The 25,350-nt window shown below is 45.6% G+C and overlaps 1 protein-coding gene and 1 long non-coding RNA gene across 2 annotated transcripts; one reads left to right on the top strand and one right to left on the bottom strand.

Moving 5' to 3' along the window:
* Positions 1 to 6,190: 6,190 nt before the first annotated feature.
* LOC144821880 (zinc finger BED domain-containing protein 4-like) lies at positions 6,191 to 10,743 on the top strand. Its single transcript, XM_078679037.1, has 2 exons — positions 6,191 to 8,278; positions 10,552 to 10,743. The coding sequence occupies exon 1, from the start codon at positions 6,258 to 6,260 to the stop codon at positions 8,271 to 8,273; it is 2,016 nt and encodes a 671-aa protein (XP_078535163.1). The 5' UTR covers positions 6,191 to 6,257; the 3' UTR covers positions 8,274 to 8,278; positions 10,552 to 10,743.
* On the bottom strand, positions 8,776 to 11,368 carry LOC144821881 (uncharacterized). Its single transcript, XR_013608488.1, has 3 exons — positions 11,284 to 11,368; positions 9,902 to 10,032; positions 8,776 to 9,175 (listed from the first exon to the last, which is right to left on the bottom strand). It is a non-coding gene; the product is annotated as an uncharacterized LOC144821881 (long non-coding RNA).
* Between the last annotated feature and the right edge of the window lie 13,982 nt (positions 11,369 to 25,350).

Here is a 25,350-nt window from a genome sequence, read left to right as displayed (position 1 = left end):
GGAGTCAGGAGGAAAAAAAAAGGAAGTCAGGTTCAGGCCTAGGTGTCAGAGAAGTAGCGCTCGTCCTCAAACTCTGTGAATTGAGACAGGAGTAGGTCAGCTAACAGAGAAGAACTTCCGTCACCTAAGTTGGAGTCCTCTTCTTCCTGCGTGGATTCACGTATTTTGTGATCTGGTGGTATGAAGTGCTGATTCATCTTGGAGCGATTGTTGCGCGATATAAATGGGCAATTACATTACATTACATTACATCTTGTCAGTTGTTAACCTCTCCACATTTTTGGGCGAGAGGCGGGTCCTTTGTGAAGTTACAATGGCACCAGCAGCACTGAAAACACGTTCAGAAGACACGCTTGCGAGTGGGTAAGATAAATAATTTAGAGCCAGCTTGGTGATCAGTGGCCATTGACCCCTTTTCCCAAACCAATACAGCAATGGGTTGTGATCAATGTAGACCTCTGTTGGGTCATCCAGATAGGCCTGCACCATCCACTCAAGGTCATCCAGGGCTGCTCCACTTTGCATACCATCTGTGGCCTTTGCATCAGCACTGGAACGAGCAAATCCTTGATGAGTTATCCAATCCGCTTCCGACAATATTATGTCTTGGTCTGGTGCAGGTGAGGATGATGATACCGTTGCCGGTGTAGGTAACGGCTGTGAGGGAAAGTGACTGCCTTCGGCCACAGAAGTGGACCTTGATGCCGGATGGCCTGCTGATGCAGTAGTACTTCTGCCGGTTCCTTCAATTTCCTACCGTTCTTTTTCGAACCGAGTGGCTGACAGAGCTAGCCAATGTTTGTTCTTTGAAACATCTGCTTCAGTAAAAGGAATGAATGCTTTGCTGGCCAGTGCCTTTTTGTACCGTGGATCCAGAATAGTGGCACAAATGTAATGTTGTTCTGTATGTATTTTTTTAAGCCTTTCATTGTCAACTAGGCGGGTTAATAAGCTCTCCACCAACGGATATGCGTCTTGCTTGTCAGTATTATCTTTTAACGTTGAAGACACCGCCTTCAGTTGGTGCTCTAGCATGCGCAACAATGGGATAGCTTTGCCCAAAGTACAGTCCTCCCTGCTGACTTCACGTGTGAAGACCTCAAAAGGACGAAGCATGTCTGTCAATCTTTTAACTAGGTCCCATTCCTCCAACTCTAGCCTCATGTATTTCATAGAAGAACCCAGTGCAAAGACATACTCATTGATTACCAAGCACTGCTCAGACAGACGCTCAAGCATGTAGAAGGTTGAGTTCCAACGTGTTACCACCTCCTGGATGAGTTCTCTGACTGGCACTCTACGGTCATGTTGAAGTTTCCTCAGCTGCTTCCGGGCCTTAAAAGAGTGGCTGAAATGTGTGCAGATTCTTCGGCAGGTGGTCAGTAATAACCCTGGGCGAAGAACTACGCTCCGTTCGCGGAGCTTGCGGAGTTTCGGCAGCTCCGCGTTCCGCGGAGAACGCGTAGCTGTCGATAACTCCGCGATCCGGTGCGTAGCGTAGTTCTCGCGCGCTGAATAACATTATCGCGTGCGCGGCAATGGCTTACCTTCGCGTGCGACTGTGCGAACGCGATAACGTCATTTTGATGCGAGATAGCGTCATAAGGATGCGCGAGGATGCTTTTTGGTAAGATCGAGTTGCCGAACACGCAGAAACTGCATTCTTGCACAGAATAACTCGCGAGCATGTTAAAACCATAATAAATTACCATTTTGGTTAGGAAAAAAAAGCAAAAAACCTTAAAGTTGTACCTTTGGCTTTATTTTTAGGGGGGAAGGACCCCTCTTTTTGTTTCTACTCTTGTTTTGCAGAGTAAGGAGGAAGGGCTCTTGAGTTTACAACTTCCTGTTCCTGTCCACCAGGCTCCTCCCAGTGCTTTGTCCATGTGGTGCTCACTTTCCTTTGGATTTTGAGCTGGAAGGATCACTTTCTGTCTGTGTTGGCTGCATTACTGATTTACCTTGGATTTAATGAGGACTTTTTGAATTGGAATTCTCTTTTTCAAGTAAGTTTGTGTAATGTATGAGTGATGTAGACTTGTGCTTGTTTGATTTGATTTTTTTTTTAACTACAGTATTCAATCCTGGAATGAAATTATTGATGGAGGCCTGTACTTTCATGAGGTCCCAAATTGTAATTTTTTTCTAACATTGCATTTTGTGGAATTTAAAATGTTTCAAATTTTTAAGCCAATATCTGACCCTAGTACCCCATGTAGTTAGTGTGTAGGCATGCATGAGTTCATTGTATTAACTTTCTGTGGTTGGCCTGGCCATGTGTTGGCGGCCATTTAATGTTTCCAGCCACTTTGCTCTTGCCATAGGCCTCCAACCTTGTGGCCTACTCTGGCAGTAGGCCATAGGTACTACTCATAGGGTCATGAAAGTTAATCAACTGTTTTTGTGGTGTACCCTTAATGTGAAAATCATGGATGGCTTGGATTGATATAGAAAATCTTATTTTTATGTGTGGGGTATTTCTGGTTTTGGGTGTGTTTAAACTTTAAATACTCTGTCAATTTCTGCCATTAGGTAACCCTAGGAATACAGCTTGGGTAGTTTTGGTAACTTCGCACAGTGTGAGCACGTGAACTTACATTTTTTGTCTTGTTCGCGCACTCAATGTACTTGCTCGGGAACGCGAACACGACTTTTTATTCCATTCGCGCTGCCGAACATGCCGATTTAGCATTCTCGCGGACAATATGTCCCGAGTTGCATAAAAGTTTCTCAAAAATGTTGCAGGTGTTTCTTGTGCACCTAAAAAGTCCTCATTTATGTTATGTTGTCATTTTGGTTGTAGTTTTCTCTTTTTGGAGCATGGACCACTTCCATTTTCTGTCTTCTATGTAATTTTTTTTTTTTTTTTGGGGTGGGGTGACCAATTTGGGCGGTGGTGTGGTGTGTCCATTTTCTGAAGCAAAGCATTGTCCCTTTGCCATAGGCATTATTGTCTGTCTTCTCTTTCTTGTCATGTTGTTGTTGGTGGCCAGGCCATGTGGTGGCGGCCATTTTGGGTATGCTTCCTTTGTGATTTATTTTGCCATGTTGTTGTTGGTGGCCAGGCCATGTGGTGGAGGCCATTTTGTAAAGTTGTCCATGTTGTTATTGGTGGCCAGGCCCTATGGTGGTGATCTTTTTGTGTATGCTTCCTTTGTGATTTATTTTGCCATGTTGTTGTTGGTGGCCAGGCCATGTGGTGGAGGCCATTTTGTGTATACATCCTTTGTGATTTTGCCATGTTGTTGTTGGTGGCCAGGCCATGTGGTGGCGGCCATTTTGTGTATGCTTCCTTTGTGATTTATTTTGCCATGTTGTTGTTGGTGGCCAGGCCATGTGGTGGAGGCCATTTTGTAAAGTTGTCCATGTTGTTGTTGGTGGCCAGGCCCTATGGTGGTGATCTTTTTGTGTATGCTTCCTTTGTGATTTATTTTGCCATGTTGTTGTTGGTGGCCAGGCCATGTGGTGGAGGCCATTTTGTGTATACATCCTTTGTGATTTTGCCATGTTGTTGTTGGTGGCCAGGCCATGTGGTGGCGGCCATTTTGTGTATGCTTCCTTTGTGATTTATTTTGCCATGTTGTTGTTGGTGGCCAGGCCATGTGGTGGAGGCCATTTTGTGTATACATCCTTTGTGATTTTGCCATGTTGTTGTTGGTGGCCAGGCCCTATGTCGGCGGCCATTTTGTGTGTCCTTCCTTTGTGCTTTTGCCATAGGCATAGGCCTCCAACCTTGTGGCCTACTCTGGCAGTAGGCCATAGGTACTACTCATAGTAGGGTCATGAAAGTTAATCAACTGTTTTTGTGGTGTACCCTTAATGTGAAAATCATGGATGTCTTGGATTGATATAGAAAATCTTATTTTTATGTGTGGGGTATTTCTGGTTTTGGGTGTGTTTAAACTTTAAATACTCTGTCAATTTCTGCCATTAGGTAACCCTCGGAATACAGCTTGGGTAGTTTTGGTAACTTCGCACAGTGTGAGCACGTGAACTTACATTTTTTGTCTTGTTCGCGCACTCAATGTACTTGCTCGGGAACGCGAACACGACTTTTTATTCCGTTCGCGCTGCCGAACATGCCGATTTAGCATTCTCGCGGACAATATGTCCCGAGTTGCATAAAAGTTTCTCAAAAATGTTGCAGGTCTTTCTTGTGCACCCAAAAAAACAGAATTTGTCATTTGGTTGTTGTTTTGGGAGCCTGGGCAGGGGTTTCTTTGTATGTGTTTTTGCAGTGTTAGGTTTACAACCTCTGTCTTAGCCATGGGCTATTTATTCCTTGCACATTAACCTGTCATGTGCAGCAGGCATCCTCGTTTTTCTGTCCATATTGGTATCTATAGGCCTGCTTGACTTTATTGGTTCTTTCTGGACTTCATGTGGCCTTTGAGCTGTGGTGCTGCTGGACTGGTATTATTAGTCTTCTGTTTTGTCTTTTATACATTGACCTGTGTGTCTTTCAATTGTTCATGTTGCCTTACTGCTTGTTTGACTGATGTTGTTCTGCCTTCTTTACTTGTAGGTGCACAAAAAAGACTGAGGAGGTGCTGGTTGTTTTTTCATCCATCGCTCGTTCTACTGCCAGACGGACGTCCTTCAGTTGTACGCCACGTGTGGTGTGTGACTCATCTGACCAGACATCTCTGCAATTTGTGCTGCTGTGAGCTGACTGACATCAGAAGAAGATGGGCCCTAAGAAAGCTACCAGGTCCTCCACCACAAAGAAAGTTGCTGCGAAGAAGGAACAGCAGAAGGAAGTGTCACTTAAGTCTGGTATGGACCCCAAAACCTTTTTTGGCACCCCAAAAGGTACGCCTGCAGCAGCGGGGTCTGGGGTGCAAGCTGGGACCAGCACATCTGCATTAGTGGGGGCAAGCCAGCATCCCAGGGCCAAGCACATGATGAGGGTCGAAGAGGTAGCCAGCCTTCTGCTTGCGAGCAGTGATACTGAGCCAGAACTAAACTTATCGCTGTCTCAAAGTAGTACACAATCCACGCAAGATGGAAGTGCTCAACAACCACCGCCAGCAGTAGATGTTCAACAACCACAACCACCGCCCGCAATAGGAGTTGTTCACCCACAACCACAACCACTTCCCGCAACAGTTGTTGAACAACCACAACCACCGCCCGCAACAGTTGTTGTTGAAAAACCCCAGCCCGCAATAGTACTTCATCAAGAACAACAACCACCATCTCCGCACCAAATAGTAGTAGTTGTTCCTCCCGAAGTCGGGGCAGTTCAGGAAGTAGAGCCTCCTTCCGAGCAAGAAGAAGAGGAAGCCACTTCTGTAGGTGATCTATTTCCTTTGAATTCACCAAGGGAAAGGAGGGTTAGTGCATCGAGTTCTTCGCAAAGCATCCCTTCCGATGACCTTGATACGGATTGGCAGCCACAACTATCTGCGCATTCAAAGGAGAGACATCCCAAGAAGACCATGCTAGGAAAAAGGAAGTTTCCAGGCAGGCTTGAACTTATGGAGGTCGATGTAGGTGAGCAGGATACTGCTGGTGATAAAGACGGGTCTGACACTGTCATCATCACAAGCGTTATTCCTGGTGCAGAGGATGTAGAGACCAACATTTTCACCCTATCCAGAAATGCTGCAATGACTGATGAGCAGGTACCACGCATAACTCCTACACACTCAACACCCACAGTAACACCAGCTCCAATTTTTTCAACAGCGAAGGCCCGGCAGCATCCGACATCCAGCAGAAGCGCCACTTCAACAGAAGGAGGTAGTGGCAGTACTAGGACTGAGCTGTCCCATAGTGAAATTCCACAATCCTCCAGTCCATCCGGCATTGGCAGTGGGTCCTCCTCTTCCTATGGCAGGAGACAAAAGTTTACCTCCCCAGTGTGGGACTTCTTTACGGTTCACCCAGTTCAGGAGAACATTGCTGTATGCACCATTTGTCATGTCAATGTTAGTCGTGGTAAGCTTGGTACAAACTATGGGACTGGAGGCCAAACGACCCATTTGAAAAAAACACACGTGATCAGGTGGGAGAACCACCTTGCAAGCTTAAAAAATGTTAGCACTCGTGTTGGTGGGGATACAGTGGTACAAGGTCCACTCATGGTTGACCAGGAGGTAGAAGAAGAGGGAGACGATGACCTTCTATCTAGGAGTGGTACACAATGGACCCCTGTCGCCAGCACTGGAGTGGAAAAGTCCACATCCTCCGCATCTGCAACTTCTCAGTGGCACCAGAGTCAGCTGGAAACACCAAGGAGTGCAAAGTCTGCGATGCAAGGTGGTCCGTCTAGCACAACTCAAAGACATGCAAAGCAGCTTACCATTCCTAGCATGTTAAGGCAGGAGGGAAAGTACGAGCGGAACCACCCAGTAGCACGTTTATACAATGCCAAACTTGCGAAAATGTTAGCACTGGACCTTCTCCCATTTTCATTTGTTGAGGCTGTTGGATTTCTGGAATTAGTGGCAACCCTCTGCCCAAAATGGAACGTTCCCAGTCGCTACTATTTTGCCCGAGTGGCTGTTCCAGCACTACACCACGATGTGCTGGAATTGATTGGGAAAGCCTTACAACAGAGTGTTGTCCATTGTATCCACCTGACAACAGACATGTGGAGCAGTTGCGATGCTACAGATTTCATGTGCATCACCGCACACTGGATCTCTTTTGCAGGTGTTAAAGACAAGTTAACTTCAGGCCTCCGTGACGTTGCTGGAATTTTTAATGATACGCGCAGACATGCAACTATAGCCATGTTTGGTATGGACAAAAGTCATACTGCTGAAAACATTTTGTCTGACTTTAACGACAAGGTCTTTGAATGGCTGAAACCAAGAGGCCTTAAGATTGGTTTTGTTTCCACCGACAATGGCAGTAATGTAGTGAAGGCAATGAGAGAAGGACATTATTTCAGGGTACCCTGTTTGGCACACTGCATAAACTTAGTCGTGCAAGACTTTCTGAAAAATGAAGCCAAAGTCAGCAACATAATGGCCATCTGCAGAAGAATATGCACGCACTTTAACCATTCTTTCAAAGGACGGAAGCTGCTACGGGTCATTCAGCAAGAGCATAGGTTGCCAGTCAAAGCACTGATCCAGGAGGTCCCAACACGTTGGAACTCAACTTATTTCATGCTTGAGCGTCTCTTTGAGCAGTACATCCCACTGAATGCTTATGTCATGTCAAGAAGATTAGGGGATCCTACTGTTAATCTTAAAGCCCTGACCATTGAGATGTGGCAGTGGGACCTCATTAAATGCATCACAGAGATGCTACAACCCTTTGAGGTCTTCACACGTGCAGTTAGCAGGGAGGACTGTACTATGGGCCAAGCCATCCCATTGTTGTACATGCTTGAGCAACAGGTGAAGGAGGTCTGTCAAACATACGAAGGTGACGAACAAAAAGTTGATGCATATACCTTAGCCAAGGGCTTAGTCAACCGCTTGTGTGAAAATGTAAGGCTCAACAATATTGTGTCAGGTGAACATTACATAACTGCAACAATCTTGGATCCACGGTACAAATTATTTGTCAGCAGTAACGAAGTAATTCCATTTTCAGATGAGGATGTTGACAAGTACAAAACTTCCATAGCTGCGGAAGCTAATGAGTTAGAAACTGAACGGCTGTTACTTAAAGGCCTGCCACTGCCAGCCCAGGCCAGTCCAAGTACTCCTGACGCAAGTTCTTCACAGCGTGAGAGCAGTGCGTCTGCTTTCCAGCAGGCACCAACAGTACCAAAAGCAGCACCTACACGATCTGATTCAGCAGACCCAACCAAAAGCATAACTGCTTTTTTTCTACAGAAAGGGATGGGTAAGTCCGTTGCTGTTGCAAAGGGAAAAGAGGACCAGCAAAGCCGAGCACCAATGAACATTGAGCGGATGGTTCAGGCCTATCTGGATGACACAACAGAGGTGTTCATGGAGCAAAGCCCATTGGTCTATTGGTATGAAAGAAGGAGACAGTGGCCAGTGCTGAGCAGGCTGGCGATAAAGTATCTGGCTTGTCCTGTAGCCAGTGTCTCCTCTGAGCGGGTTTTCAGTGCTGCTGGTGCCATTGTCACATCGAAAAGGACTAGTCTCTCCCCCAAAAGCGTGGAGCGGCTGACAATGATAAAAATGAATCAACGCTTCATACCACCAGACTATCAAGTACGTGAATCACCGCCGGATGAAGAAAGCGAGTGTGAAGAAGACGTCCTCACTACTGGGTTACATGACCTACTTCTGTCTGAACGCACAGAGTTTGAGGACGAGCTCCTCTTCCCTGACAACTAGGACAGGTATATTAAAGGAATGATGCAATGCATTGCATAGGATTGTTTAGCCGACTCTGAGCAAATGTGCATGGAATTAAAGTATACTAGTAGTAACTTCAGACTCACGTGATGGGCAATTTTCCCATGTTATTTAATAATATAAATTATTTATGCACTTGTGACCCTACTACTACAGGTGCAGTCAGTACTTAATTTATCGTTCGTAGTTCATGTTCATGTTGCACAACGTACATTATTTGGTGAAACAGTCCCCCCTCCACCCCCCCAACAAACACAAATGAACTTCAAATGTTTTCTTGTGAAAATATCTTTGTTTTATTTTTATATTTTCATAATGATAATAGAAAAATAAAATATATAACAAATGTAACCCCCTGACCCAGAGCTGTCCCTACCCTCCCCTAACCCCAAGCAAATTTCAACCCAAATGTACACCCCAACTCCCACATCCCACCCACCAACAAAAGGATTAAAAAAGGGGCAAAAAACAGGGTCCATTTCAAAGCCGGCGGGCTTTCAGGTGTTTGTCCACCATTATCTTCACACGCTCCTCTAGACCGTCCTCCAGCTTCTTCCGCTCCTCCTCCAACTTCGCTACCCGGCGGAGAATCTTTGCTTTGAAATCACGGCACCTACACTTGCATGCATGTTGTTGTTGTTGTGGGGGGGCCGCCGAAGATGTAACAATGCGGCGGCGGGCGGCTGCCTGACCACGGCGACGTAGTCCTGCAGGCTTGGGGCCCGGGGCATTGGAAGAGGCAGCAGCTGCTGCCGCCGCCTCCTCCTCCTCCTCCTCGGCCTGATCCACCAGCCGGCGGTAGGCCTCTACAATTGCCTGCAGTTTCCGCTGCCGGGCCCGGACTGCCAACTCCTTCCTTGTTGGTTTTTGGGAAGGAGTAACTATAAAGAAAGAAACAGAATTGTTGTAATCCAAACTCCCCGCAAATCAAGAACACAACATTGATTCAACACATAGTGGGCGGCACAGTAGCACTAGCAAGCAAGCTGAGTACCAGAAATTGTGTTGCGTCTATCTTGAACATTCTACAGCCTCTATTAATTTTTTGGACTTTTTGGCACGGCATTATGCCTGCCCTATTAGCATGGGTGTACTTCAACGGTCACACACATTAGAACGAACACCTGTCTTTTTCATATCTCCTTTTGTATTATATACTCTGATTCCGGGAAGGCGGGAACACTCTCAAAGTAACATTAATTAACAGGGGGCAGCTAGTAGCACATGTCTAGTAAAGACTATAATACTTTATACCACGCAACAAACCTTATTTGGTTTGTGTTTCACCAGCAACGACCCATGCACCCAGTCGTCCCCTCCTTCCCTTGCCTTTGGGTTTGCCCAAAACACCGCTGCTGCTGAGACTATCCACTAACCACCGGTATTGGGTGTGTCTCCCAACCACGCTGGCAGCTGTGTTTTCCCCTTTACATGCTTTAACAACAACCCATGCATCCGACTGCTATCAGCCACTTGCATTACTGTAGTGGTAATGCTTAGCATGCTAATGACAAGTAAAGGTAACATCATATATTTTCCAGTAGAGTACAGTGAGAAAGTTTTCCCCTCCCACCAAGTAATGCAGATCACTATTGAATGTAACTTACCATCGCCCGCCGCTGTTGGCTCCCCCCCACTGCTGCTGGTGTAGGTGCCTCTGTTCCTCCTGTCCCCGCCGGGATCGCTGAAGCTGCGCCGCTGTCCCCGTCGGCACTGGTCGATGGTAAGGGTTCTGCACCTATAAAAATAAGTACACCTTTTTAGATGGATGCTGGATACTTGTTTTAGATGGATGGATACTTGTTCACCAAGAATGGAGTTCTTCAAAACAGTTAAGTACAACGTACGTAATCAGTATGAGTCCACATTGCATAGTACAGCAGAGTCACTACACATATTAGCATTCATTGTTATGGTATGGTACCCAAGCTCATCTCATCTGTCCTGCTACTCTAGTCCTTGGAAATTGGAAGTGAACTATGTAACCTTTGTACATCAATGTATCCAGTTTTGCGCATGTTAACTCGCAGCTTGTTGCGCAGTACGAGAAGACGCTCTGGGGCAACACATCATTGTTCAATGCATACACCTGAAGAGGTGGGAAAGTAAAAGGGCCCGTATTTAAGTTTTCTATGTGGATTGTGGAATAGAGTTTGCTTACAGGTTACAACTTCTTTTTAGCATGGCTGCATAAAACTGGCAAAAATGTATTTCATACTGTCTAACGTGCACCACTTTTGTCATTATTTTTCGGCAGGTGAGAAGATTGCCTTCTACGAAGCGGACATTTCCATAGCTTACAAAAAAAGAGGAATATCTGACCAGTATACGTTGGTGAGAGGTCTCCGATAGTTGCCACATTTCCCTATTGTGCACTAGTAGCTGTACAAATGTTGATTACTTTATTATGCCTGTTTTAACTCTGGATTTTTTCTGGTGGGCCCTTCAACGTATTTGACGGAACAACTTAAAAACATTGATGTTACTTACTTACTTCTAACAAAATAAAGCTTTTGAATGACCACTTTGACTCTGAAGTTTATTTTCAGTGTCTGTTGTCTTAGAGACTCACACGAGTGAGTGAGCAAAAGGGGGTTTCTTAGGTAACGGTTTGTGTCCTAAAAGCATTCGGCATCTTGGTATTGGGGTTCAGGAGTGTGAATTGAATAATTGACCAATGACTCAGGCCATATAGGCTGACGTTCAGTGAATTGTGCGTTCCTCTGAGTTCTGTGACTGAGGTGTAAGTAAGGTCCAACCTGCCTATCAGTACCAACAACATCCAATTTTCGTGTGCATAGTTACATAGTTGTGTAATATGTATATAACTCCATAGGAGATAGAAGAATACCCACAAGACTAGTAGTGGTATACTAACGTTTACAAAAATACTAGACAAACATCATTCTGGATGCATACTTGGTTGCTGTCAATTGCCAAAGCACTGCAGACACATTACAGAGGAAAAAACAAGCACTGTTGGACTTACTGGGGACAGCAGCAGGATCCTCAGTAGAGGAGCTCTGTGTAACTGGTGGTTCACCCGCCGACTCGGTCCCTGTATTCTGCTTGCCCCTGGGTTCTGTGGTTCATGTAAAAATTAAAATAATAAACAAAGAGAAAAACATTGAGTGCTGTGAAACATAGACATCATTGCAAAAAACACTGCTACAGTGGAACAGAGCCGGAGGCAACAAATCCATGCCAGGGGCCGCAACGCAAATATGTATCCATCCTTAGAGTATTATTAAATTAAGGATATCTATTGGTGCGGTGGCCCCTGAAGTTTGGTGCCCCTGTGCAGTTGCACAGCTTGCACATGTCCCCTAGAGCCGGCCCTGGCTGAGGTAAGAAGAACAAAGTAACGTTAGCATTCTTTGCAAGAAAAGGATTCGATTCATGCAGAAGAGAAGGCCGTGAAAAAAATGCTACAATATGCAAACAACGTACAATTATCCATCCACCGCTATTTCACTGACGGACAAAGGAAGGACAAGACTCTATTAATAGCATTAACTAACTTCAGTTCTCAACAATAAAGAAAATCTCACATCAATAAACAGCAACAGCTAGCGCCAAGTTGAAACAACACGCAAGAGCCAGTGAAGAAGAAGAACACTGTCATACAATGACAGTAGATATACCGGAATACATCGCAAATGTAACTAGGGGCAACAGTCATCGCGTTACTTATTCAGCCAATATTTACAAAGATACAATAACAATATTTATACAACTATATATATATATATATATATATATATATATATATATATATATATATATATATATATATATATATATATATATATATATATATATATATATATGTATATAACTATATATATATATATATACATATATATATATATATATACACACTTTATTTTTGGGGTAGCCACTCACCAAGACCCACAACCTCCACACCAAGCAGGTCCAACAGGTCCTGCTCCCGGTCCAAAATGTCGGCCCAGCGGTGGGACAGCTGATGGTGGGTACGCCGGATACCGGAGCAGCGGAAGACTGCACGGCGCACCTTCGCCCACCGCCGGAGACGCTCTTCAATGCGCTGGTAGCCGGAGCCGGGCCTGCCGCCTGCTGCCAAAGTCAAGGGGAGGTGACGTTGGATAACAAAGACCAGGGCGGCCACCTCCTCCTCCCCAAAAAGTTGGCGGGGCGTCAGTGTAACTTGCTAACTGTGTTTTCTTTTTTCAAAAAATCTTGAACAATAATGATAATGCTGTGCGCCAAACACGGCACTCTGAAATAGCCACCATCAGACATGGCCTTAACTATATTACTGCCATTATCCGTGGAAACATAACAAATCATGCGCTTTCTTGGCAGCAGCCATTGAAAGACCTTAGTGTTAAACTCCTTCAAAATGTTTACTGCAGTATGAGATTTCTCCATGGCAAACATGGTTACTGTAGCATGTTTCCGAGTAGCTTGAAAATGTGTGACACTGTCAACACCTGCAGCAATCTTCTCTCTAACCCCCGCAAAAGAGACCCAGTGTGCAGTGATGCACATGTAATCAACGGCTTGGCAACTGGTCCACATGTCTGTTGTCAGGTGGATAGTGTGAACAGCACTCTTCAGCAAAGCTGCCCCAATCACGTCCAGCACATCTTGATGTAGTGCTGGAACCGCAACTCTGGCAAAAAAGGACCGGCTAGGAACCTTTCATTTAGGGCAGACTGTTGCCACAAACTCTAGAAAACCCACCCCTTCCACGAAAGAAAAAGGGAGAAGGTCCAGCGCTAACATTTTAGCCAGCATTGCTTTATACTGACCTGCCGTTGGGAGGTTGCGTTGGAATGGCGCCTCCGACCAAAACATGCTTTTATTGGTGCTCTGGACCGTTTTCATATGTGATGATGATCCAGACTTCTTCAACCCAGTTAGGCTCATTGATGTACTTTTTCGCATTGGTGTCTCTGCCAGACTCTTACTGTGCCACCTAGATGTTTCTGGGGTAGAGGGTGTGGGCACTACCACTGCAGTGCTGCTGCCAGGGGTACTGTGTGTACCAGAAAAAATGTCTCTCGTTTCTTCACCCCCCCCCCCTGCACGATCAGCTCCTCGTCATCAGATGTAATATCAATGACTACATTCGGATTTCTACTTTTGGCTTTCCGGATGCGCCTCCCACTGGATGCTGTGGTGTTTTTGGAGATGACCTCTCTGGCCTCCGGTACCATAGTTGGTACCAAGCTTACCCCGACTAACTACTTGTTTACAAATCGAACAAATAACTTGGTTTCCCACCTTTTTGCTAATACTAAAGAAGTCCCAAACTGGGGAGTTGAGATTTCTGGTGGTGGTGGTGGAGGTGTCACTTTCAATGCCAGATGAAGTGGAGGATGGGCGTGGTGGAATTTGACTTTGTTGTGCACTTACAGCACCACTACTTGGGGTAATGGAGGTCGAGCTGCATGGATGTCCCTGCCGGCCCTTCTGAAGAGAAAATATGGAAGCTGTAGGTCGTGTTGGTGTAGTAGTTGCCTTTGTTGGTGGTGGTAACAGTGCCACGCCGCCCACATCCTGCACAGCAGCATTTCGGGATAGGGTAAAAATGTCTGTCTGCTGCATGCCTACTGGGGCTGGAGTGACAACTGTGATGACTGGGTCGTCATCATCAGACTGTTCATCAGCAGCAGAATACACCACTTCTACTTCTTCTTCGTCATCACCCATAATTAAAAGCCTATCGGGAACCTTCCTTTTACCTAGATTTGTTGGCTCATGGCGTGCCTCCCTCTGGTGGGTGCCAATCAAGATCTAGATCATCAGAAGGAAGGGTACTTGAAGAAGAAGTTGTACTAGCCCTCCTTAACCTTTCCCTTGCTGGGGATCTGGAAGACAATGGATCATCAGGAGTGGCTTGCTCGGCCGATACCTCCGCATGAATATCGATTTCCTGATGTGCCCCTACTTCTGGAGGAACAAGTATTGTGGGCAGTTGTGCCTCTCCTTGTGCCTCTCCTTGTGCCTCTCCATGCGCCTCTCCTTGTGCCTCTCCTTGCGCCTCTCCTTGCCCCTCTCCTTGCACCTCTCCCTGCGCCTCTCCTTGTGCCTCTCCTTGCGCCTCTCCTTGTTGCACCTGTGGTTGTCTTTGCGGCTGTGGTTGAACACTCGTCAGATGAGTTACACCCTGCGTTGATTGGATGCTACTTTGCGATGAGTCAACGCCAACATCACTGGTCGATGGTGAAAGAGTAATTAAAGTGGCTGCCTCTGCGGCACTCATGGGCTTGGGCCTAACTTGGCGTGGTGGCACTGAGACCAATGAAGCGGAGGTGCTGTTCCCAGCTTGGTCCCCGGTGGACACCGGTGCTGCAGGCGTAGTTTTTTTTTTTCCCCAAGAAAGTGTCGGTCGGCACACCAGTCTCCTTGGTAAGTGGCGCCACTTGCTTCTTCTGCTCCTTCTTACTGGCAGTGGCACTGGCACCTTTCTTGGTAGAGGAGCTAAATCCACCTTTCTTTGGGCCCATCTTCTTCAGATGTCAGAACAGCAGGACGCAGTTGCACGAGTTGCAGGGTTGTCTGTGGCCACCACACGTGACGTCACGTGACGGTGTGCACACCCGCAGAAGGACTTCTTCCTAGCACTACAACAAGTGATGATGATGAGGATGATTCCTTGTTCTCAGTCTTTGTGCACCTAAAAGCAAAGAAGCCAGAGGAAAATCAGTTAAATATATGTTGCATATGTCGTGCTTCAAATTAATACTATTGCAACTAGGCATTTATTATTATTAACTCAACACACCCGAAAACAGAAAGACCCAAAATAAAAATTGCAATTCTAATCAAAAATGGATGTTTAAATCTTAAATTAATAGAAGAAAGACCACACAGAGAGAGTTGTTTCTTGCACCCATTCATAACCCTAGGCCTACTGGCCCGCAAGCTTGCCGGCCTATGGCAAAAACTGCCTGGCTTCAATATCTCCCCCACCCACATGGCCAGGCCCTGGACCAGGCCCCAACAACACCCAAAAAATCGAAATACACACAAAAATCACCTCAATCCAATGCCATCCATGCTCTAAATGATGTTTCTTTAAATTCAAGAGACCGCAAAGAAAGTATTGGTCCATGCACCACTGAGAACCCCTGGGCATAATGGATGAAAGCAAGGCAGACTGGGTGAAGGCCTATGGCACAAAGCACACTGCCTGGCTTAAAAATGGCCCCTAGACCCCCACCCACATGGCCAGGCCCTGGAGTGGACCAGGCCTCAAAATGGCCCCCACCCACATGGCCAGGCCCTGGACCAGGCCCCAACAACACCCAAAAAATCAAAATACACACAAAAATCACCCCAATCCAATGCCATCCATGCCCTAAATTATGCTTTAATTCAAGAGACCCCACAGAAAGACTTGGTCCATGCACCACTGAGTACCCCTGTGCATAATGGATGAAAGCAAGGCAGACTGGGTGCAGGCCTATGGTACAAAGCACACTGCCTGGCTTCGAAAAATGGCCCCTAGACCCCCATCCACATGGTCAGGCCCTGGACCAGGCCTCAAAATGGCCCTCACCCACATGGCCAGGCCCTGGACCAGGCCCCAACAACACCCAAAAAATCAAAATACACACAAAAATCACCCCAATCCAATGCCATCCATGCCCTAAATTATGCTTTAATTCAAGAAACCCCACAGAAAGACTTGGTCCATGCACCACTGAGTACCCCTGTGCATAATGGATGAAAGCAAGGCAGACTGGGTGCAGGCCTATGGCACAAAGCACACTGCCTGGCTTCGAAATGGCCCCTAGACCCCCATCCACATGGTCAGGCCCTGGACCAGGCCTCAAAATGGCCCCACCCACATGACCAGGCCCTGGACCAGGCCCCAACAACACCCAAAAAATCGAAATACACACAGAAATCACCCCAATCCAATGCCATCCATGCCCTAAATTATGTTTTAATTCAAGAGACCCCACAGAAAGACTTGGTCCATGCACCACTGAGTACCCCTGGGCATAATGGATGAAAGCAAGGCAGACTGGGTGCAGGCCTACTGCACAAAGCACACTGCCTGGCTTCAAAATGGCCCCTAGAACCCCACCCACATGGCCAGGCCCTGGACCAGTCGTCAAAATGGCCCCCACCCACATGGCCAGGCCCTGGACCAGGCCCCAACAACACCCAAAAAATCAAAATACACACAAAATCACCCCAATCCAATCCCATCCATGCCCTAAATGATGTTTTCATTCAAGAGACCCCACAGAAAGACTTGATCCATGCACCACTGAGTACCCCTGTGCATAATGGATGAAAGCAAGGCAGACTGGGTGCAGGCCTATGGCACAAAGCACACTGCCTGGCTTCGAAATGGCCCCTAGACCCCCATCCACATGGTCAGGCCCTGGACCAGGCCTCAAAATGGCTCCACCCACATGACCAGGCCCTGGACCAGGCCCCAACAACACCCAAAAAATCGAAATACACACAGAAATCACCCCAATCCAATGCCATCCATGCCCTAAATTATGTTTTAATTCAAGAGACCCCACAGAAAGACTTGGTCCATGCACCACTGAGTACCCCTGGGCATAATGGATGAAAGCAAGGCAGACTGGGTGCAGGCCTACTGCACAAAGCACACTGCCTGGCTTCAAAATGGCCCCTAGACCCCCACCCACATGGCCAGGCCCTGGACCAGGCATCAAAATGGCCCCCACCCACATGGCCAGGCCCTGGACCAGACCCCAACAACACCCAAAAAATCGAAATACACACAAAAATCACCCCAATCCAATGACATCCATGCCTTAAATGATGTTTAAATTCAAGAGACGCCACAGAAAGATTTGGTCCATGCACCACTGACTACCCCTGGGCCTACTGGCTAGTGTGGCTTTAACACGCACCACAAAATTAAAAAAAACTTCCACATATAACAGTGAGCTATTCAATTTCATGCCATCCATGCCGTAAATGATATTTAAGTTCAAAAAAACTCACAAAAACAGTTGTATCATGCACCCATGACTAACCCTTGGCCTACTGGATACTGTTGCTAACCACAATATATTTTTTTTAAAGTTGTGAAAAAGTTTATAAATTGTAGTTGCAGCAACTGCAATGCCCCAAACAAACAACACCAACTTACTTGTTAAATCTCAAATCCAAAAGTGATCCAAACAAAAAGTCCTCAAATACAAATATCCAGCAGCAGCCACAGAGAGTAATCCTTCCACCACCAGATCCAAATGAAAAGTGACCAGGACATGGACAAAGCACTGGAAGGAGCCTGCTGGACAGGAACAGGAAGTTGGAGACTCTGGGGCACTTCCTTCCTCCCACCCTCCCAAAAATAGACTCCTTGCACAAAAAAGTGCAGCCAAATGTCAATCTGAGGAATTATTCTGATCCAAATCATCATTTTCAGAAGGTTTATGCTGCCTGCGATAGATTTCTTGTGCAGATTTGCAATTTTTTGCGACTTCGGGAAAGCGAGCTGTTCAAATCTCCCGCCGGATGTCAGCTGCCCGTCGCATCTACGTATTCGCTATTGTTTACTCTTGCGATGCGTGATCGCGGGCCCTTATGACGCATTCGCGTTCTGAAAGTCTCGCAGTGCAAAATGGCGGGACTCCATGACCTACTCGCGGTCGAAAAGTCTTGCGCGATCACGCAGCCAGATCCAAAATGGCGCAGCGCACGAAAAACTGGGAGGAAAACAACTCGGCGAACTCAGAATCACGGTAAGTCAACAGCGCGCACGCGAGATTGTATTTTTGAAGCACGACCAAGCAAAAAAAAATCCACGAACTTGCGAATTGCCAATTCTTTGACAATTTCGCACAATTCACGGACTGCAACATTGCCAAAAATGCACAAATTCCGCGAGCGGAACAAATTTTCAGCCCATGCTTAATGCAATTACGCAAATTCCGCCCACCCCTAGTCCTGGGAAGGGAATGCTGACTAACATTCCTTGAGGGAACTTAGTCAAGATTTGAGGGAGCTCGAGCGGAAGAAGGAGTCTTGGTGTGCTGGCCAGCAGCTCCCTCTTTACTGTCTGTAGTGTCAAAGACATTCTTTCAATATGTCCTCATGGTGTATGGTATGTGACTGTTCCTCATGATCATGGACTGTGTTATACCCTACTTACTTGTATAACATGTACTCTAGCCCTGCTGCCTCGAGCTGCTCAGCCAGAGTGTGAGTTGGCCATTGGAATGTTGGTGTGCCTGTGATGTGTGGAATGCCTGGGTGTCTGAGTGGGATGAATGTTGGCAGTTAGAGATGGGCTGAGCGGCTAGGCAGGCTGCTCCTGGTGGGGCTGGTACCACACTAGGCTGGCTGGACTCAAGACAGATGTAACCTGAACTGGAGACTTAATAAAGAAGACCTAAATATACATCCTGGTTCCTGGTGTCTTTCTACATAGGACACAACAGACTGCATCTAAACATCTGCCACAGCTGCATGTGAGGCACAAGTTGTGTTACATACCACCTCCAACTCAACTTGAGTTTGTGGAAGGCTGGCTCCTTGGCCCTTGTAGAAACCAGTGCTGTGTTTGAGCTGGAATGAGATGCTGTCATCGATACTTTTTTTTTTTTTTTTGAGTTTTATATAGCACAAACTAGACCGAGGCCATCGGGTAACAGAGCACTTTACATGAGCACCAGTTTCGTTACAGAAAAACACATTCATTTTTGTTAGGCAGGGGGAGATTAAGTAATTTGCCAGAATCACAGGATGTGGAGCGTCCTTGCCGAGACTCGAACCCGGCTCCCCAGCTGCGAGGTCGACTGCTGTAGCCATAAGGCTAAATCCTCTCCCCGAATCTTACGAATGCCCGAATTCATTTGGACATGGTATTTGGGTTCAATCCATGTCCTGACATTTTCTGCCCTTTGCTAAACAAATCCTTAAAATAACCCCTGTATACTCTGGCAGCAGCACAGTGTACTATATGGGAAACAGCAATTACAACGCAACTAAAACAACGCACCACCATTACAACGAAACTTTTACAATGCAGGATCCATTACAACGCATGCCATTACAACGCAGCTGCTATTACAACGCATGCCATTACAACATAAGTATGGGTAAGTATTTAATTAAATTTTAACCCCTACGCCATCCAACACTTACCCTACTATTATGCCCCCCTGGAGTTAGAATAGTAATTTTCACCCCTACACTATCCAACACTTACCCTACTATTTCACCCCGGGAGTTAGAATAGTAATTTTAACCCCTACACTACCCAACACTTACACTATTATTACATTCCCATTAATTTAAAAAATATATTTACCCATACTTACGTTGTAATGGAATGCGTTGTAATAGCAGCTGTGTTGTAATGGCATGCGTTGTAATGGATCCTGCGTTGTAAAAGTTTTGTTGTAATGGTATGCGTTGTGAATGTATGCGTTGTAACGTCATACATCCGTACTATATACATATTCAAATTGTTCACCAATAGGTGATCCAATTCATAAAAAGACTAGTATTAATAATATGTTGATTTGCAACAAATTAATTTGAATTCCTCTGGGCTTGCCTTCAGAAATGATTCGTTCTGGTTTTTCAACCTTTAGCAGGATACCATTACACTGGCAGAAGGGTATATAGAGAAAATGACACTGCCAGCAAATCCGAAATAGCAACTTGTCCATAAGATTTCCCAGATCTGTGAACTTTTATAACATGGATACTCTTTGTATTTTCATTAGAGTTAAGTCAAGCAAAGTGAATAGTCAGGCAGTGTAACAGTTACCTCTGTCTGAAGGAAGATAACACGCTTTGTTTTTCTGATGCAATCTTTCTATGTATAATGTATTTCGCTATGACAATTATTTTCTTCTCAAAAGTATATCTGCTTCGTTAAGATGTATTGATTTCTGCTAAGACTTGATTACGCCGATAATGCCCCTCGTCTTCATATCGACAATATTACCACTGACGCGGTTCGAGGAAACGTTTCCCTTTCTGAGAATTGGGAGAAATTGAACATATGGAGGTTTTACTTGTAACCGTGTTAAGGACTGGCCGTTCCCTTTTGGTCTATCATTGAATTTGGCAATACATGACCTGACTCTCTGTATTCAGTTTGGAGTCGATAAGCTAAAACAAAAGTTCTCTGGAACACAACCTGCTAACATTATGAACTTGTGAACACGATTTCGAGAAACACTTAAACATTCGATAAAAAGAATAGACGTGACAGAGAAAAATGTCCTTATCATCACATAATTACAATTTGAAAAACACAGATCGAAATGTCCATTATCATGTATCTGCTTCGCCCAAAGGCTTTATTTTACAGTTAATGCCACAGTGAGTGACTCAGAAGAGATATTACAGATAATGACTGCAGATTCTTTAATTTTACTCCTGAGGCTTGCCTTATTTGCATACATCTAATTACTCATTCCACAATCCCTCGTCTAATGTGTTTTATTGTAGTGCTGGAGCATTTCACAGCTAATAAAGATGCCGAATTTAGAAGTACTATGGGGGAGATAAAAGATAGCCGTGTTTATGCATTAAAACAAATATTTATAACTTTTTTAAATGCCAGATGCACACTAACAGGAAATTCTAAAAATGTTCAGAAAATATAAATTTGAGGATTGCAATGCATCAAAACCCTAAATAATGGTTTTCATCTCATTTGAAATACAGAGTTAAAGGCCCAGCTTTACACAGTTACAAAGAGACTCAGGGGCATATTTACAAGCCCCTGAGCCTGACAGGAACGTCACTTTTTATAACGTTCCCGTGGCGATAGGGGCTTCGCCTCCTTTACAAGGCAGCATTAGGCCACTCAGTGTGGCTTAACACTGCCTTGTAAATAAAGCCCACTTTCACACTATACTTTGTTTGAAAGGGGAGGGCAAGCACGTGTTGCTTTGGGCGTCCCACTGCAACGCCCACTGGTTCTGACGCTCCCTCCTATTTACAAGGGCACTGTAAATAGGAGGCAGCTACCAGAATTAAGACCAGGAAAAATCTGGTCTTACCCTAGCACAATGAGGAGAAATGTAAAAGAAAATTCGACTTTTTGCAGCACACATGAAAACAGCAAAGGCCAGTGATTGTTTATGTGCAGGAAGGTCCCCCTTCCTGCACATAAGCAATACTCATTTTTAAATGCCATTTTTCAACTTCTGTGTGTACTGACTGAAGCAGCACACATAGAAATTACAAAACGGCATTTAAAAATTGTTCATGTGCAGGAAGGGGGACTTTCCTACATATTAACAATCTTCCCTTTCACGCAGACACCATTGCACTGTGGTGCAGGGGTACCTGCGTTGGTACTAGGCTGCTAAGTGTAGGGCCAGCGCAGGGGGAAACTCAGGGCTGCATCATATTTTTGTAACTATGGTGCAGCCCTCCATTTCTGAAGGGGTGGAGTGAGGCGTTAAGCCAGGAAGGCTAACACCTCACTCCGCCACTTCCCTTGTGCATATGCCCATCAATGTGGTGCAAAGCCACAGTGACCTATTTTGCACTGGAAAGATGTCCATTTCTAAGCAGAAAAAATATATTGCGCTGCTGCTTGTATTGCTTTGCAGCAAGGAGGCATTAGAGGGGTTTTATTTAACCCTGGGCGAAGCACTACGCTACGCTCGCGTAGTTCGCGAAGTTTGCGCAACTTTGCACTACGCGAGCTGCACGTAGCACAGTGCGAACACGCGTAGCGCAGCGTAGCGTAGTGCAGCGGTCATTTTTTACTTGTTCGCGGTCCTCAACGTCATGTTCTCGACCGCGAGCAAGCAAAATGACATCCCGGCGAGGCTCTCAATGCGGGGAGGTCAGGTTTCTCATTGCGAGTGGTCGTGCATGCTCGCGACCGCTCGTGATGAGAAACTACCAGTTCGCGTTGAAAAAGCTGCCACTCAAGTAAAAATCTACTCGAGCGGCAGAAAACTACAGCTCGCACTGCGCAAGATGCCGTTTTCAATGATTGCACAGTGCCGCATGCTTGTTCGCACTGTGCAATCATTGAAAATGCATCTTGCACAGTGCGAACATGCTACTACTCAGTTCGCGTAGTGCTACGTGAAGTTCGCATAGTCTGAAGTGCACTTCGCGTAGCTTCGCGTAGCGCTACTTCGCGAACTACGCCCACCCTTAGTTTTATTGGGATCAGTGCAAACACCCATAGGTTTTGAAGCAACGCTCAATCTACTAAGAGAGCCAGTACAGGTTTTGCAACAAAAAGTAATGCCTTCTTGTAGCAGGGGGGAAAGCTTTCCAAAAAACCTAGGGGCATATTACCAAGGGTCATATCGCCGCTTCAGCGGGAATTTTTCCCGCTAAAGCAGCGATAATTTTATCGCCCTATTACCTAGCTGTCGCTAACACCAGTTAGCGACAGCTAATAGGCGATAGCGGGCATTTAGGGGCTCACTTTGCATGTCAGCGATAATTATCGCTAATGACATGCAAAGTGGGCGTGCCAAGATGTTAGCGACTGGAAACAGTCGCTAACATCGCTATCCCCTATTACCAACTTTTGGAAATAATCTCGCTAAGCGCGATTATCTCCAAAAGCTAACGCCTGCCCAGAGCAGTTCTTAGCCATGTTGTCCAAAGGTAGGTGGATAACATGGCTAAGAGCATTTGCTCGGTAATGCATGAATATTGCTGACTTTTCAGCGATATTCATGCATTTCGGCCGATTTTTATCGCTTAGGAGATAAACCTTGATAATATCAAGGCTCCTAAACGATAAAAATAGGCGAAGCTCGGCGATATAATTTTGGCCGCTAACCAAGCTTAGCGATATTTATCGCTATAGCTTGGTAATATGCCCCCAAGTCATCGCATGGGTGCTCAAGTGTACTGCACACATCCAATTCATGGGATCCATGGCAATATGGAATTGGTATGCTTCCAGTAAAAATCTTAAGTTACAAAGAGTACACTAACCTAATTAAAACACCAATGTGGGGGGGCAACACACGCATCAAGCCAATCTTAGTAGATTCGGATCTATGCTGTGTTTTACTTGCACCATGCAGAACAGAAAATTTATGCGCTACATTGCATGAATTTTTAAATCTGCCCCAGAGTGTACAAAACATTTGAAATCTGCACCTGTAAGTTTTCAAGCAGATTTGGGATCAGATTTGAAGGGTTAAATGTGCATTACAGGGGTACTCCAGGAAATGTTTTTCAATTTTGCAGTTACACCCATGTGAATGCAGTTCTACAAACATAATTATGCATAGTGCGAAATTTGCATATGAAAATGTGAATTGCCTTTGTCTTAGAGAATTAGATTTTGTATGTTTTTTTTGGATTGAAAAAATATTTTTCTCCTTTGAGAAATCTCTTCCGGTACACCTGCAACAATTCTGTGAGTTTTTACCATGATATTTATTTTCATCTGCCCTTGACAGCAGTAAATATCTGTTTCCAGATAGTGAATGAGTCATAGAGAGGTTTTTGAAGCCCACAATCTGTTGATTTACACATACATTTAAGCTCATACTGTTTGTAAAACTATCACTGCATATCCTTTTAGGAAGATGGAAGTATGCGTAATATTTGATCATTCTGGGTCAATATAACACAGAGGTAAATGCCTTTACAAATGTGCATTCACTTTTTGTGAAATTTAAAAGAAAGTTTGCTCTTATAAGTCCAGTCCCTTGTGCATGTAACTGGAATTTACAAATGAAAATGAGTTTGTGGACCTGGAACTGGCCCCATCTGGTGTACTGAGTTTGTGTAATGTACAGTTACTTGCAAAGTGGTGATCTTTAATGCTACAGTTGTTTTCCATCTCCCTATGCCATGTAATCCTGGCCACCTAGGATTTATCTCCTTGTGCTATTAATTCTACCTCACCAGAGCTGTGCTAGGTGACCTTCCCAGGTCCTGTGCTGTGTTTAACTGTTCTATGAAGAGCACTTCAGTTGTACTTCTATTGTGATGTCTATTCTATAAATACAAATATTTCTAACAATAAAAAAAAATTGCATTTGAAAGAATATTAAGTTTAAATTAGTGTTTGGTGATAAATTCGACTTGAATTTTAGCCATTATCCATTACGCTTTTAACTCGGATTTCTGACCAAACTTGGCAAACAGCTGCATGGCAACATTTTTTCTAACTCAGGGCTCACCAACCATAAGTTGGCGAGTGGGAATTGACTTTCCCTAGCACCATTTCACAGGCCCAAGGAGAGCACCGGACAACATTTTCCCTACACAGGCAATCCCAACCATTTGCAATGAGAAAGCTGTAGCTCAACTAGAAAATCCACTGGAGTGTCAGCAAAACCAACTTGAGAAGCAGCACCCTCTGGCAGGCTGCTGCTGGCGTTGAGCTGATTTTTCAGCATGAATAAGCTCCCAGCGCTCATGTAACTCTGCGGAATTCATGAACACCATTCACTCCGGATCTCCGTCAGAACCAGGCCCACACCACATCTTCAACAAAGCAAGCACATCCATCGCACCCCATCTCCGGAAAGTCATCAACACCTCCTTCGAGACAGGAACCTTCACAGAGAGCTGGAAGCATGCAGAGATCAACGCCTTACTCAAGAAACCCAAGGCTGACCCCAAGGACCTCAAGAACTTCTGGCCCATCACCCTGCTCCCGTTCCCAGCAAAGGTCATTGAGAAGACCGTCAACGAACAATTGAACCGCTACCTTGAGGAGAACAACATCCTGGACCCTTCCCAGTCCGGGTTCTAAAGCAACGACAGCACGGAGACTGCCCTCATCGCCGCCACCGATGACATCAAGTCCCTGCTGGACAACAGAGAAACGGCGGCCCTCATCCTGCTTGACCTGTCAGCCGCCTTCGACACGTTCTGCCACCACACACTACAAACACGCCTCCACAATGCCTCAATCCAAGAGAAGACCCTGGACTGGACCACCTCCTTCCTTTCCAACAGAACACAGAGCATCCTCCTTCCCCTTCTGCTCCTAGGCGACCGAGATTACCAGCAGCGTACCCCAGGGCTCATCCCTCAGCCCAACTCAGTTTAACATCTACGTGGCACCGCTCGCCCACGTCGCCCGTCGGCACGACCT

Source organism: Lissotriton helveticus, chromosome 2_2 (assembly GCF_964261635.1).
Source record: "Lissotriton helveticus chromosome 2_2, aLisHel1.1, whole genome shotgun sequence".
NCBI lineage: Eukaryota > Metazoa > Chordata > Amphibia > Caudata > Salamandridae > Lissotriton > Lissotriton helveticus.
This window is presented reverse-complemented; position numbering and strand designations above follow the sequence as displayed.